Raw genomic sequence first — 13681 nt, 5'->3', positions numbered from 1 at the left:
TATGAATTATTTCATTGGCTGCTGAGCATCTAATGATAAATTTAAGGAAGCCTTAAGTATAAAGTTTGACTATGAATACGAGCTGGTATACATAGTCAGTTCTTATTTCAAGATCGTCTTAAGACTACGTTTCAAAACTTCCTTTCCGAAGAAAATTTCATTCGAAATAGTACACGTGATGTATACTGTAGCATATAAAGTAAAATCTGAATTTTTTAAAATATTAGGTGTTGGAATTAATTCGTAGCGTTTTACAAGTGATGGGAAGTACTTTCATTAATGTATTTTTTAATGCTCATGTGAAATAAATAACATTCTTTCATTTAAAAACGCTACGAATTAATTCCAAAACCTAATATATTAATTTATTTTTATGCACATTTCATCAATACTCTTATTTCTTTTCAACAGATTTACTTAATAATTGCATTTAAATCAATTAATTTGATTAAAAACTGCTTAGTAATGTGAATTTGTCACTGGCCCGTACCGCTTACCGCGCTAATAATGTAATAGAAGATTTAGAAGAAAAGAAGCAAGCGGTTTGCGTGATTCCTATAGCTACCTAATTTCTGTATCGCGTATCGCGTACCGCGCTACATGTAATCACACCCTTAAGGTGAAATCACACGGTCCGGAATAGGACTGTGGAATACAGAATGTATCATTAAAGCAACCAATCAGCGCTATTCCGCACTTTTCCATCATGCAAGTTTTGTGTGCTATGTTCACATGATGCATCAAAGATATATTCAGCGTGAATATAATTTAAAAACTATTAAAAACTTCATGTTAATAATTTGCTTATTAAAATGAAATATAATTTTTCAAATTGTAAAAACAATTATCACTGTTGTAGTATTTAATGTTTTACAATTAATATTTATAATCTCAACAACAAACAATTTTTTGAACTGCTTTAATGCATTTACTTTAATTCATTTTTCCGCTTCGTATGAATATACTGAGTGATTGTTTCAATGATGTATTCTCCATTCCGCAGTCCTATTCCGCACTGTGTGATTTCACCCTTAGATATCAAATTGTGATTTTAAGGCATCGCCTCTCATAGTAAAGACTGGGAAGTTCAAATTTGACGCGGAAGTTGCTTTTCATAGTAAGAAAAGTTTAAATTCATCAAATATTATGTTGAGAATTGATAGAGAGCCGGAAAAAATCTTAAATGGAGGAAAAAGGAATGAAGTGTTGTTTTTTGATGATTTGAGGTAACGAGAATTTTTATGTTGGAAATAGAGATACAAAACGGTCCAAATAAATGTTTACAATTATTAATTTCAATTTGTTTATTTAAACCCTGTCTTCGTTTTTTTAATTATCTAAATCATTTCAGATATTAATCTATTATTATAAAAGGATTTATTATCTCAAATTTTAACATCCTTCTAATTAAAATTGTGATAGGATAAAGTAATTTTATGTATTTTTTTTTTAAATATTTTCATGTTTTATTTTATTATAAGATTGCATATGTAGTAGCTAATTTTATATTATAATTTAAATTTTATTTTTAATAAAGACCCGATCGGTATCGAAACGTCTGTATTGTTTATATTTAAAATGTTGATTAGATATTATTTTTTGAATATTAAAAGTTATTGTTTCGGCTCGTAGCCCTTTTATTTTATTATTGTTTAATTTTATTTTTATTGAGCCAGATTATTATTTATACGTTAAAATATAAATATGCAACTGACATGATACGCAAATTATAGAACTATGAACACTATGAATTTATATAAGTAAATAATCATGGTTTCCTTATATTTGATACAGAGATTATTTTATAACAGCATTTACATGTATATATAACATTGGATTACAAAATATAATTGATAAATCTTAATTCTAATATAGTATACTTATGAATAGATAAACACACACACACACACAGAGAGAGAGCACACATATGCGTGCGCGCGCGTATACATACACGTACATACACATACCCACACGCGCACGCACGCGCGCACGCACGCACGCACGCACGCACGCACGCACGCACGCACGCACGCACGCACGCACGCACGCACGCACGCACGCACGCACGCACGCACGCACGCACGCACGCACGCACGCACGCACGCACGCACGCACGCACGCACGCACGCACGCACGCACGCACGCACGCACGCACGCACGCACGCACGCACGCACGCACGCACGCACGCACGCATACACATATACAGAGTGTCCTATTTTAATTTACTGAGACAAATATATCTCGGAAAATATGAAACGTACGGAAAAATGTTTCAGATAAAAATGGAACAATTTCGAGGGAACGTATTGTAGTCATGTTGTTTTTTTTCAAGATGGAAGCACTAAAAAATTTTTTTTACATAATATGATTCCTCTAATTATTCTGCGTGTAAAAGTAGATATTAAGGTAGTGATATAAAAAAAACATAGTTTATGAGATTATTTATACTTCATTCTGACATATTTTTCATATTGACATGAAATATTGAATAGCTTAATACCAAACTATTCATTTCTTTATATTTTATACTTAATATTTTTATATGCAGGATATTTAGAGGAATCATATTATAGAAAATTATATAATTATATTACAGAAAATTATATAATTCAATAAAGTGGAGATGATCTTCACATCTTTTTGGTTCCTCCACTTAAAAAGAAAAAAACTTGACCAAAAACGTCCTTCTTGAAACCATTCCATTTTTTATCTGAAATATTTTTTTGTATACTTTTCGAAGTATTTCGATGCGAAAGTTAAAATGGGACACAATGTGTGTGTGTGTGTGTGTGTGTGTGTGTGTGTGTGAAGAGGGCGCGCGCGCAAGGTAGTCTATTTTAGTTAATATAGTCAATTTTCATAAAGAAAAAAATTTGCTATGAACGCTAATTTTGTGCCATAACAGCAAATTCTATTTGTAAATATGTATCAAAATTATTTGCGGATATAATGAGTACTTATTTTTTCATACTCGCTACAAAAATTTGCAACGAATGCAAAATATTTGTCAAATATGTAAATTTGTTTGCTAAATAATAAACAGGAAACAAATTTAACAAATTTTGTAATCCCTTTTGTATTTATAGTAATTTCTTCTTTTTAAAAGAAGAAATTTTTTCTTGAAATTATTAATGATACGAAAAAAATGTTTTAAATCCATCAAATGCATCCATTTCGAAAAGAAACGTATTTTGATTATGTTGTTTTTCTTCTGGAGACCAAAAGAGTATGAAAGTAGTAACCTCTACTTTTTTTAATTATATGATTTTTTTCACATAGAATGATTCCTCTAATTTTTCTGCTTGTAAAAGTATTAAGATAGAGGTATCAAAAAATCAATTTTTTATGAAATATTTTATATTTTGTTTTAGCCCCCCCCCCTCTTCCCTCCCTTCCCTTTTAACATAAAATGTTAAATATTTCGTAATCTATTAATTTTTTATAATTTATTTTATTTAATATTTAATTACTTTTATGAACAGAATAATAAGATGAATCAATTGAATAATAAAATACAGTTTTTTTTTTTAAAGTATCCTTTTTGTCTACATACTTTTTTAAAGCAATTATGTTTTTTGAAGCAACTATATGTTTTGTTTACATCAATTGATTATCTCATTATTCTGTTCATAAGAGTATTAAGGTAATAAAAAAATTAATAGTTACAAGGTATTCAACATTTTATGTCAACGTATGTCAAAATAAAGTATAAAGTATCTCGTAAAGTATTAGTTTTTTTATCTCTCTTAGTATTTTGATATGCAGAATAATTAGAGGAACCATATTATGGTTCCTCTAATAAAATAATCATATTCTATTTAGGCCATGTTCGTATATTACTGTCAGTTGACTGTCAGTACTAAAAATCTAGTTTCCCTTACGTATACTATACTGACAACTGGCAGTAATATACGAACACGACCATAAAAAGTAGAGGTGACTTTCATATGTATTTTTGGTGCCTGTACTTAGAAAAGAAACAACATGACCAAAATACATCCATCTCGAAATCGTTCCACTTTCTAAAACATTTTTTCGTATCAATAATTTCGGAGAAAATGTATTAATTAAAATAGACTATCCTGTATACGTGTATATACATTTATATGTGACGTCCTTGTTCTGTAGACGTATCTAAAGTCACAGTAAAGTTTTACGTAACAAACGTTTGTCATATATTAAGTTGTTACATTAATTTTTTTCTCTACAATTTTTTCTCTTGAGTTTGTTATTTTACTATAATATAAAATTTTACTATAATATAAAAATAATTAGTAATAGATTAATTAAAGGTAGAAAACAATAATAACATAAAGAAAAAGATTTGTGTAACTATTTCTGTTTCTATCTTTTTCATATAAGGAAGATTATAGAAAGTATTACCTGTGTAATATAATTATTAAAAAATACAGTTCCTCTAAACGTTAACTTAAAGGAGATGTCACCTTTGTATTGTCCAACACAATGGGTACTTTCCATTTGATGACACAAGTCGACACAAGCGTCATTTTATCCTTGTTGATATTCAGAGAGTGACAAAGATAGAATGACACTTGTCGTGTCGAATGGAAAGCATCCCTTGTATCTTTTGGAAAACACGATCCTAAATTAATCATTGACCTTGCTCAAATACAATCCTTATTCTTGTATGTACATACATTTATTTATTCCATGGTATAAGAATATAAGAATATATTCCATTCTCAAGGATGCCAACCGTCTTGAACATAATATGGTTACTATTTCATCAATCAAAACCATAAATTTTAAAAAGGAACATAATTGCATGTGCATTCCACTAATTTTCGGGTAAATATTTGAAGTTGTTTTAGTCGCCGCCATTATGCGCAATGGAATACTTTATATATATTCTTATACGATGCTTTATTCCACGTGTCTGTACTATGGCCTGTGCGCGCGCGCTGGTGTGTGCAGACGCGTGGTGCGCGCGTATACGTGTGTATAAATGTATGGATATATAACATTAAAGACATTATATTTGTATAGTTGAATTATTTACGAATACCACTATTGTACAGCGCTGATCTGCTTTATATATTTGTAAAGTTATATCCATATTAATCAGTGTTATTAAGCGAATCACCTTTTCGCGCATGCAAGTGTAGCATCAACACTGCACTAATGTCGAATTTATAACGGTCCTGTTAAAGCCCTATTTTGAGTGTCTATAAAAATTATATTACTTTGTTGGAAAATCAATTAGTAATCAAGTATTATAGAACATTGTAGAAATTTTAAAAAGGCCATAGATCCTTATTATTTACAACGAATTCGACTGTCGAATGGACGCATTAGATGCGTCATTAAAGTCATTGTACATAGATTGACGTGAAAATATATGTTTAATATAAATATAGAAACAAGTAAAACCGTGAAATCTTTAACACACTTTATACTTACTAGGTAAAATATGTAGTTTATAATTTGAAATATTTGTATTTCACTTTTACATTCGAATAAATCAGTATATAACGGCTTTAATGTGCACCAGTGCGTTCAATCGAATTCGCCATTAATCTTTTTGTTGCCAGATCTGGACAAATCCTAAAATTACAAGACCTCTCTTTTACATTCTATATACATTATCAGATTTTTCGGGCGTTGCAGTACATGCGTATGCGTGAAAAGGTGACTAGTCTACATCACTGATATCAATCGAAATTGGAATATTCGTAACTATTTTATTTAACTTCGATCACTTTCGGAATCTTGTTGTCTTTTGTATAATGCTACGTTGCTCTCTGTATAGTCCATTACACGCCGCTGACATTGTCTCTTGTATTGTTGTTGTTTATGATAAATCTTGAACGCTCCTTTTATTGTTATAAAAGCTGCACCACCCTACAGATATAAGATACAGAAAAGAAATATACAGGGTCCCCTTTCTACCGCATTTTCTTTTAAATACGTATTCTTGAGGTAATTTAGAGAACAAAAATCCTGAAAAAAGTCGAGATTATAATAGTTCTTAACTTAATGATTAAAGGTCTCTAATCACAGAGTCTGACATTTCACGCGCTCGGGCATGATGAAGTGTCAAGTAAAGATGCTCAATGAGATCTCTCTAATCAAGTTCAAAATTATCGTACAAATACAATGATATTTTTATCAAGAAATTGTTCTTACTTTTATATAGAATTTATTACGTTCGCACAATTAATATCGCAACATATCACAAAATGTCAATTCAATAGTGAGATATTACATGTGGTAAAGTAATACTTTTATCTAGATACGTTCCAATGATGAAAAGTATCTAGATATAATATCTAGATACTTTATCTACCTAAGTTTATTACCTAAATCCTTATAGGCAAATACCTGTATCTGAGTACTTTTTCCTACTTTTGTGTTGCTTTTGATTACTTCATCGCTTAGGTAATTTCAGTCGATAATATTTAGTGAACGATAACTAACGAATCTCAGAGGAATCTCAAAGGAAGAGAGTGGCTGGTTACGTTTCTTCTGATTGGTCCCAAGTATGAAAGCTCTATTATATAGAATATATTACGGATGCAGCATAATTCATCACGTTAGCAATATTTTGTAATCTCTATATTTTTATCATCATAAATTGGAAATTGGTAAATCTTTTCCTTTATATACAGTCAACCCCAAGTGACCTTGATCTTGACTTTCAGAGAGATCAAAGTCATTGATCTTTTTTCTCGTTCATTAAAAAATGAACAAAACAATTTTTATGAATGGTAAGCAATTATTAAACACGAGGTACATATTTCAGTAGTATGGGACGAGTCTCATTTCACGTGATGTTTCACCTTGCTCCTAGGCAGAGCGAGATGTGGGATGAACATCATTTCGCGTAGAAAGTCGAATGCCACTAGGCAAGAGAGGGAGCGATGAAGTTTCGCAAGAAAAGTTGAACGTCTCTAAACAGGAGGGAGGTGGAGTTAATCTCGCTTCATGTGAAAAGTCGAACATCTCGAAGCACAGGAGGAGATGAAGTAGACCTGGTATTTACAATAAAATGTTTACAATAGGACATCCGACTCCGATATATTATCAAGGTCATGACCTCCAATAGGTTTTAATCGGTGCTTGTTATTTGTTAAAAAGTTATTAATAAAAAAAGTTCACTGCTGTACGGAACAAAATAAGGTATATAACTGTATTGTTCCATGAATTTTCGAATTCCACGTGAAGCGAAGTCCACGAATCCACTCCATCTTCCGTCCGTCTCGGAGCATACAATTTTTCACGCGAAATGTTATCTGCGCACACCGTTAATATTAAAAATAATTAAAAAAGTAACAATTGTAAAATAATTAGAAAATTAAAAAATTTTTTTTCGTTAATATATTTTGAGATAGACAAATGTATATAAACTACAACATTACGTTTATATTAAAATCATTCAGTACGTAATAGATGAGCTGATTGTGTTCAAAATATTGCAGCCCTATTTAGTTAAATCAGAAAAAGAAACACCATGATGTAAATATGATGGAGAAATAAAAAATCTGATTCTTTATTTCGTTCATATTTACATCATATTTGCATCCAGGTGTTTCTTTTTCTGATTTACTAAATACGACTGACAAGTGAGCGGATTATGATTCAAAAAATATTTTGGATCACAATCGACTTATCTATTATGCATTGGATGATTCTAATATAAAATGTTGTTTTAAAGTTTATGTACATTTATCTGGGAATATTTCAACGAAAAACAAATATTTTTAATTTTTAAGTTAGTTCTCACTTTTTTAATTATTTTTGTGTACAACTTATTTACATATATTCCTTCACATACAATTTATTATCCTTTCACATATAATTTATTATAATAATGATGCGTTGGATGTCACATTTCTGAAAATGTATGTGGGGTATTGATATAGTCGAAGACTAAGATCTCTGGAGTAGTACTCTAACTTCGTTAACGCTATAATCGCACGCTTGTCTGGACACTTTGGCTTTCGTCCCGTCTTGATCATGTCTCGCGCAAAAGTCAAACACTAGTATCAAAATCGACATCTGTTTATTTTGTCAAATTTTACACATATATTTATCTAACTTTATGTGGCATAAAATAAAAAAAAATTTACAAATCATTTATGCTTATTATGGCATTACGTAATATTTAGAGTCTTGAAATTTTTGCATTTGAATTTTTGTCTTTAAATTACTCAAGAATACATCTTTAAGAGGAAGCAGACGTGGAAAATCCTATATTATCATGAATACGCACATAACAGAAAATTATTTATATGAAAATTAAATAACTTATAAGATAAATATATAGCAGTTTAAACAAGATAGTTCTTTAATTATATAAAAATAATTAATTTTTGATAATTATGAAATCATTTTGTACATACTGAAAATGATATATTTTAGTAAATGTTTTTCAAAAAGAATTTAAAAAATACATACCAATAATGTTCTCTGAAAATTGGAACTTATACTTTCGAAGAATATCCTTCCACACAGACTAGCAATGGTTGGCAATAAAAGTGCGCCACAAAGAACACGCGTTGCAGATACCGGATCATTCATTGGTGGTATATCTTCAGATTGTATACTTGTGTCTTCGTCAGTATAACTGTAATAATTATATATTAAAAGCATTATTTAATAATAATAATAAATGTTACATATTTATTAAGAATAATATTGTTAATACAAACCTGCTCGGTAGAAAATGTCTTAAAATAGGAACTTTAGATGCATGTCTCCTCAAAAAACTAAGGGCTTGATCTTCCCAACGAAGCATTTTTCCCAAAACTAACATAATTGGAATGGTTGGCAAGCCAACCAGTAGAACTAAAGGATCGGCCTGTTCCATCATAGTAAGACCGTCCTTGTGACCCACTACTTGCATAACAGTAACTGCACCATAAGTCACAGCTGTCCAATATATAGAGCCAACTACAATACCAGCAGCAATAAAAGGACATACTCGGAAGATAACTGTGTCGATCGTATCGAGTACTATCACTAATGGACCTGCAATTAATTTGCATATAAGATACTACTCTACATATGCAAAGAAAATTATTATTATATATATATATATATATATATATATATATAAAATAATTTTCCTAATTTTTTAGCGGTATCAGGGGCTTGTTTTTTAAAAAATATACATTTTCTTGAAAAATGTTGCAGACAGAAGTCATAGGCTTTTAAGTGATGCACTAAAGATAGTGTGATTGCGAACGCATAAAGGAACCGCAATAGTGTCGTTGCGCTTGGCTTAGCGCCGAGACATTTCCGTATCTCCTGACATTGTTAAGGTAATGTAAAAATCACAATTAAAAGTTTTAAATAGATTAAATAGATTTTTCCTATTTTTGATTGCAACTGTCTCGAGAGCTTTTCAAAGCATTATAATAAAAATATTTTTCATTAAGTACTTTCCGAGTTATGAGGTTTGAAAGTTACAGTACTGCCGACATTAGCATTCAAGGTATCTGACCGACGGTTAAAACATTTTGAATATTGCTCAGAGTCATAACTTATACAATATATGAGATTAAAGCCATTGGAGGTTGTTTCTCTTATTTTTATTTTAAAGGTATTTTTCATTAAGGTTAAAGCTATTGAAGGTTGTTTTCAAAGAGAACAACCTCTAATGATCTTGACCTTAAAAATTACCTATTATGTTTTGAAAAGCTCTCAGCTACAAGAAAATGTAAAAAAAAAATAGAAATTTCCATTTAAAACCACTTTGTGATTTTTACGTTATATTAACATCACTATCCAAGATCACGCTAATATTTCTATCTAATGCACCACTTAAAACTGTATAACTTTTGTCCGGAACATTTTTCAAGAAAATGCACATTTGTTGAAAAATCAGCTTGATATCATTGGCAGAACGACAGGGAGAGGGGATTACCATGGAGATAATTTAAAGTCTCCTTTTTTTTTAAATATTTATTGCAAAAAGTATATATATTTTTAATATTTCTGAAATTAATCACAACTTTAACATTTAAAAAATATTTTTTAATTTAAAAAAACTAGATACAAAAAATATAGATCTTATTATATTATTCTTTTGTTATGTTAATATAATTAAACTAAAATGTTTTCTAAATTATATGTATTTAATACATTTTCAATGTAATAATTTAACTAATAATTTAATATCTTTATCTTATTTGATTTTTTAAAAAATTTTGTCTGCGGTGTGATAATAGTGCCCCTTCTACCTCCTCCCTCTCCCCATTAACAAAGTTCTATCCAATGTCTATTACAGTTGTTGTTACATTCTGTAGAAATATGTATGTCTATCTGCCTGCTGCTGTGTGTGCGCGCGCGCGCACATATATGTGTGTGTGTGTGTGTGTGTGTGTATGTGTGTGTAAAATATTCACCCATGTTTGGATAAACTATAATATATTCTGTATTGCATTGTGGGCATGCTACAGCATGTCCAGCATGACCCTTTTGCTTCTCATCAACCCATCTTTGGATACAACCCTGGTGAACCCATTTTGTAGTGCCTCGGCAATGACATGGTTTAACCCACGCTGCAGTTGCGTCATCTTCATCAGTTGCAAAACATACCCAACAATATCGCCTGCTAAATAAAAAGATTAATATTATAAATAGATATAGTATCAGACAACACACAGTCACTATTGTAATTTACTACAAGATTCTAGAATAACAAAAAATTTAAAAATATATGTAGCTTGGAGAAAATTTGTTGATAAATAAAAATGTATAAAATAAATAGAGAGAGAGAGAGAGAGAGAGAGAGAGAGAGAGAGAGAGAGAGAGAGAGAGAGAGAGAGAGAGAGAGAGAGCCAATACATCAAATTGGAATTTAATCAAGTCAGTAGTCTAGTTTGTCTGTACATTATCTTTTCATTTTGAAATATATACATGTGTGTGTAAAAATTGTTCAAAACAATTAGCATGAACTTACTCTTCTTCTGGAGTCAACGATGGCACACTAGATGTAATTTGATTCGGCGAAGATGGCTCATCGGTGAGGATTGGTCCAACAGATAGGTCATAATCTGTTACATCCCATGCATTTTGAGAATCTTCTTCTAGCGATGCTATTTGTGCCGTAGCTTGAGAATCAGATATTTCTGTTATAAAAAAATAACATATACAGTTCTGTACATTAGGCAAAAAATTTCATTCATTGTATATTACCATTGTTAGGGTCAGTAGTTTGTCTATCGGATCTCAAATTTGTACTTAGTCTTCTTAAAGCTTCTTCTATGCTCGGAAGACGTCTGATGTTGGCCCTGGTTATACCCGACTCGATTCGTACTATCCTTCCACGGCTATCAAGTCCATAGGAGATATGCGACATATTATCGTCCGACATTGTATCTCGGCAAAAGCTCACAAGTTCACCATCTTAAGAAAACACATTATTAAAACAATACTTTATTATTGCTACAAACATATCGCTCTATAAACATGATTTGAGATTGTTTTTAAATTGTACAGCATATTTACTTTTAATGGATAAATTTTTTCATTACTTTTGATATCCGATTGCAGGAAGAGAGGTTATAATGAGCAGAAGATTTTATCATACAGTTACACTTTTGGCATTTTACTACGCAAATCATGCAAATACTATTATGCAAGTATTTTTTTGCACACTACATAAAATGGTCATCATTATGTGTGACATAATTGCTTTATTAAAATACTGTTCACAAACATTATCTCATACCATATCAAAAAGCACGAATACACAAATTTGATTAAACAATAATATAAGGACGACGATACATCAATATCTTAACGAAAAAATTGCGATTATCACTACTATCAAATAACATAACATACGTAAGCGGGCTGAATGCAGCCATTGTGTGTGTAGTAATGTAGTTGTTTTTCGTCGATTCACGATAAATGCGCGTCACGCATAGCACGAGTTAAAACAGTCGGGAATTGCAATTACAAGGCGTATAAAAACGCGAACGTTTCATAGAGATTTGTGCGGATCGGTAACTTCTTTCATATATGATCATACAAGGGTTATATGGGGTTTTACGTCAGGATACGACACAAAACTAATGCTTTCGTAAGCGAATGCGAAAAAAGGCGATAGCTTCTGGCAATTTGTCACGGTATTTGTATACATTTCAGCGAGTAACATTGCGCAACGATATACAATATCTCAAGAATTTTGCAACGATATATGTACATATGTATATATACCCGTATGTGTACCGCAAGTTTCATTTAATTAATAATTATTTAATATTTTCTGCTTGGTTAGGGTTATCAGCCATACTCTTAAGCCGGAAACACAATAAAAGCACAGGCAATAGGAATAGGAAATAAAAAAAATTCAACCTATCAGAAACCATGTATATTAGAATGGATGCTTTTTAATAGGTTGAAATATTTTATTCCCTAATCCTATTATGGCTACGGTTGATGCTATAAACGCTTCGAAGCATTTTTTGATTGGTCAATTAGTCAAAATTCCTTCTTCCGATTGGTCAATCAAAAGCTTCGAAGCATATTTTATTGCGTCAAGTGGACCTTATCTGTGCTTTTCATTGTTTCCAGCTTAAGGTTATATTCACACAACTTGCATAACCGTATAAACATTAATATTTTTAATGCGTTAAAAAATACGAGATGACATAATAAACTAACATATATTGGGTCATCTAAAAAGTATCCGCGGTTTTTTGTCACTAGATGTGTGTTGATGGTCATATATCTAGTGACAAAGTACCGCGGATACTTTTTAAATGACCCAATATATAATAAAATTATATATATAATTTACATTGAATTATTTAAGCATTAAAGATCTAGCTTCGACCGTTATAGATTTGAATATTCTTACTTAGTATTTATTACATTACGGTCTTAATAAAATCATAACTATACAATATATAAAATTTTATTATGTATCTATTATATATTATGCATTAGTTTCTTGCTTTTCATTGGCTGCGTTCAACAGAGTCAACACTGTTGTGCAACCGTAATTGTCTGCTGAGATAGAATCATTCTTCTAGATCTAAAAGTATAATTCAATCAACGCGAAGAAAATAGTTGCAAAATAAACGTTCTGTTGGATTAGTCAATAGCTGCATTCAGCAGATTCAACAGTTCAGTGAGCGCTCGCTACTATTGATGTATTTTTCCAAATCTAAAATGCTGATTGGATGATCTAAAAGAATACACCAATAACAGCGAGTGCTCACTCAATTGTTGAGTCCGTTGAACGCAGCCATTGGGTGCATTCAGAACGACAACCGCTCACTGAGCGCTCAGTGAGCTCTTGCACCTGATTGGCATATTCCATTAGATCTAAAAATATAGACCAAACAGATAGTTCACAAGAGCTCACTGAGCGCTCAGTAAGCGATCGTGTTTCTGGATGTACCTATTGAATTATTATGTGCTCATAACGACAGTTGCACAGATATTTTACATAGTAAAAGTTACATAACTGTCGATACGAGTTATAGGGACTGCAATGAGTTATAGGAACTGGTATGGCTGCTTTCAGATTTCTTTCTGATAAAACAAATTGTAGAAAAAAAAGTTTGAATTTTAAGAAATTGATTGATATCACTGTAGACAATAACATTCGAATTATATAGTTTTTTTATATTTCAAATATATTAAAAATATGTTAAATATAATTACAAATTGCAACTAAAAATTTCACTTTATTGCTAGAGT

General features: G+C 31.0%; 1 protein-coding gene across 4 annotated transcripts; it reads right to left on the bottom strand.

Moving 5' to 3' along the window:
• Positions 1–1751: 1751 nt before the first annotated feature.
• On the bottom strand, positions 1752–13559 carry LOC105151950 (E3 ubiquitin-protein ligase MARCHF5). Of its 4 annotated transcripts, none has more exons than XM_011065941.2 (7): positions 11816–13559; positions 11165–11374; positions 10929–11097; positions 10372–10580; positions 8674–8992; positions 8420–8588; positions 1752–5863 (listed from the first exon to the last, which is right to left on the bottom strand). In XM_011065941.2, the coding sequence occupies exons 2-7, from the start codon at positions 11340–11342 to the stop codon at positions 5708–5710; spliced, it is 1200 nt and encodes a 399-aa protein (XP_011064243.1). In that variant the 5' UTR covers positions 11343–11374; positions 11816–13559; the 3' UTR covers positions 1752–5707. The 4 variants fall into 4 exon arrangements, with proteins under 4 accessions (XP_011064243.1, XP_087270576.1, XP_087270577.1 ...); XM_087414450.1 differs by having other exon boundaries at positions 5784–8001; XM_087414451.1 differs by having other exon boundaries at positions 5784–8001; positions 10372–10577.
• Positions 13560–13681: the final 122 nt, after the last annotated feature.

This window comes from Acromyrmex echinatior, chromosome 16, assembly GCF_024713525.1.
Source record: "Acromyrmex echinatior isolate Ae372 chromosome 16, ASM2471352v2, whole genome shotgun sequence".
NCBI lineage: Eukaryota > Metazoa > Arthropoda > Insecta > Hymenoptera > Formicidae > Acromyrmex > Acromyrmex echinatior.
The sequence above is the reverse complement of the archived record's forward strand: the minus strand, read 5'-3'. Positions and strand labels throughout refer to the sequence as shown.

Bases quoted from the DNA above. Each gene is read 5' to 3' on its own strand.
- LOC105151950 (XM_087414450.1), bottom strand. From the start codon at position 11,342: ATGTCGGACGATAATATGTCGCATATCTCCTATGGACTTGATAGCCGT. The intron at 11,098-11,164 runs GTAATATACAAT...TTTTTATAACAG, and splicing joins AACTACTGACCCTAACAATG to AAATATCTGATTCTCAAGCT. The intron at 10,581-10,928 runs GTAAGTTCATGC...CTTTTTATTTAG, and splicing joins TCGTTGACTCCAGAAGAAGA to CAGGCGATATTGTTGGGTAT.